At 34.0% G+C, this 2,862-nt stretch overlaps 1 protein-coding gene across 1 annotated transcript; it reads right to left on the bottom strand.

Moving 5' to 3' along the window:
- Positions 1 to 2,255: 2,255 nt before the first annotated feature.
- On the bottom strand, positions 2,256 to 2,660 carry LOC115229129. Its single transcript, XM_029799541.1, has one exon. The coding sequence runs from the start codon at positions 2,658 to 2,660 to the stop codon at positions 2,256 to 2,258; it is 405 nt and encodes a 134-aa protein (XP_029655401.1).
- Between the last annotated feature and the right edge of the window lie 202 nt (positions 2,661 to 2,862).

Raw genomic sequence — 2,862 nt, 5'->3', positions numbered from 1 at the left:
ATGACTACTGTACACCATTTTAAACTCGTGATTACCTGTGTATACGTTTTTAAATGTCTACATGTGTGTGTGTATGTGTGTGTGTGTGTGCGTGTGTGCGTGTGTGCGTGTGCGTGTTTGTATGTGTGTGTGTGTCACGTGCTATCACTGTCTTTCTACTTTTGTAGGGTCATCCCTATTGCTATCACATATTGTGAAATTTTTAAATTACGTCAAAATTTTCAAATCTGGTATATTAAAATATTTTTCCATGTTAAATCCGATTTTGTTATATATTTGTTCTAGAAAAATTGCAGAAAAATGTTACTGAGGTTTAAAGTTTAATCAATTTTACGTAATCAGAAAACAGGATTTGGAAGCTGGCATTTTCTGCATGATAGCTGTCTTTCACAAAATGAAGGCAAAATCATTACGAGGAGAAATTTTTATTAAACAAACAAAAGCAAAGCATTACAACGAACGAAGTCGTCACAACTTTTGAAGTTTTGATAAGTTTTAATAAATAAAGTCATATAAAACGGTCGAAATAATTGAAAAGGGGGAAAATCCTCAACGAAGTTGGGAGTTTTTTTGCGAAAAATTGCACAAATTTGTCCTGATCAAGGGGTCTATTTGTCAGGGAAGGAATGGTCTGACATGGAATAAACAAAAATTTATATGAGACATTCTATTGTAAAAATTGCCCAGCTAGTTTAAAATATGATGGTAGTCAAAATATAATGACAAATGTAATTTAAGATAATTTACTATTTTTAATATAATTATAAATATTTAAAATACGATAATTTTCTTAAAACACATTACAAGAATTTTATATTATAACTATAATAATAAATACAATTTAATAAAGAAATAATTTTCTTGATAAATATTTAAAATAAGATAATTTTCCTAAAACACCTTACGAGAATTTTATATTATAAATATAATAATAAATACAATTTAATAAAGAAATAATTTTCTTGATAAATATTTAAAATAAGATAATTTTCCTAAAACACCTTACAAGAATTTTATATTATAAATATAATAATAAATACAATTTAATAAAGAAATAATTTTCTTAAAACGTAACAGTAATCTAGAACTTAATTCATACCATTCAAACTCGTACAAGTTTATATTTTGTTATTACAGGTTGACGTGTGTTACTGTCATCAGGTTTGAATATATTGGTGTGTTATGTACTTTTGTCGCCAAAACAACTGCTGCAAAGCATTTAAGTCAAGGAGATAAGATGGAGAAAGCCTTGCAGTGGGCATGGACATAGAAAATGTATTGTTCCACGGAGAACATACTGAACTAATTTGGAAACATTAAAAAAAAAAACCTTTTTGACGATCTTCAAATGGGAGCACAGTTGTTATTATCAAATACAAACGTACGTACGTACATAAATATAATATACTACATAAATATACATGAGCGCGTACGCGGATGTGTGTGTGTGTGTGTGCATGCGTGTGTGTTAAGGAATGAGTGAGTGTGTATGTGTGTGCATACATAATTACAAAAATACATACAAGCATAAAAACGCATATATATATATATATATATATATATATATATATATAAAACCTTGGGCGTATATATTGCATACTTATATACATACATATGCGACGTTTACACGTGTTTATGCCTGTATTTTAAGCACGTTTATTTTTCGTGTATGTCTGATTTATATGTGCTCTTGTTTTTAAGCGACATGTTTTACATGTCTATATCCACACATATTATGAAAGAATAACAAATGCGTAGACGTAGGATGTATATAATATGCGCGTGTATGGATGGATGAATGGATGGATGGATTGATGGATGGATGGATTGATTGATGGATGGATGGATAACAAATAAGGTTTTAAAGTTCAGAAAAAATTACTCTACAAAGCTTAATCTTTGCTGTCATCATTTTCTTCTCTAGAAAGATATTCAATAGACGTTCTGTCAAGTAAATTATTGCTGTGACTCCATCATTGCAGATCACAGATGCAGAAATACAGAATCTTTCCATTAGTTCAAGCATGCAACCTCAAATCAATGGTACACGATGCTGAAGTCATTTCAAAATAAGCATGTTCGTATGTAGGCGCTAGGGCAGTTTTTGCATGCCCCTGTCATACCAGCTCACCGCCATATCGTTGAGGAAGCGTTGAACCCCATCTTTCACCTCAAACCGACCAAAGGTTCTTTCAACTTAGGGAACAGGTGGTAGTTACTGGGTACCAAGTCCCGACTATAAGGTGGGTTGCAGTTTATGGCTTTTCTGTGAGCATTCGTGGGACCCATCTTGCGCACACCTTCTGATATTGCAACTTTTCACTCAAGGCCCTATGAATGGTGCTTCGGGAAACCTCAGGAACCAAAATGCGGAGATCATCCAGAGTTATCCGCCGATTTTCACGCAGGATTTGCTCAACCATCTCGACTGTCTCGTCGGAAATTGATGGTCGCCCACTTCTGTCTTCGAGATGAATTTCAGTATGGCCAACTACAAAATCTCTGCACCACTTGCGAACATTTTTGATATCCATGCACGACTTGCCATACACTTCCGTTAATTGGTGAGGAATTTCAATCGGTTTAATGCCCTTTGCGTTCAAAAGCCGAATAGCTGCACGAACATCAGACTTGGCGGTAGCATCAATTGGGAGCTCCATCAGATACGACTGCCAAGCCAAGACTGAGCATGGCAGCGAGGCGAAGGCAGGAGTAGGCGCAGGCGCATGCGCAACAAACACAACAGTTTTACCAATAACCGTACGTACAGTTTCACTGCGTCCCCAGCGCTTTGGAGACCTTACTTTTCGGATTACTTTCTATATATATATATATATATATATATATATAATATAATTATAT

Source organism: Octopus sinensis, unplaced genomic scaffold (assembly GCF_006345805.1).
Source record: "Octopus sinensis unplaced genomic scaffold, ASM634580v1 Contig11955, whole genome shotgun sequence".
Taxonomy (NCBI): Eukaryota; Metazoa; Mollusca; class Cephalopoda; order Octopoda; family Octopodidae; genus Octopus; species Octopus sinensis.
The sequence above is the reverse complement of the archived record's forward strand: the minus strand, read 5'-3'. Positions and strand labels throughout refer to the sequence as shown.

Bases quoted from the DNA above. Each gene is read 5' to 3' on its own strand.
- LOC115229129 (XM_029799541.1), bottom strand. From the start codon at position 2,660: ATGGAGCTCCCAATTGATGCTACCGCCAAGTCTGATGTTCGTGCAGCT.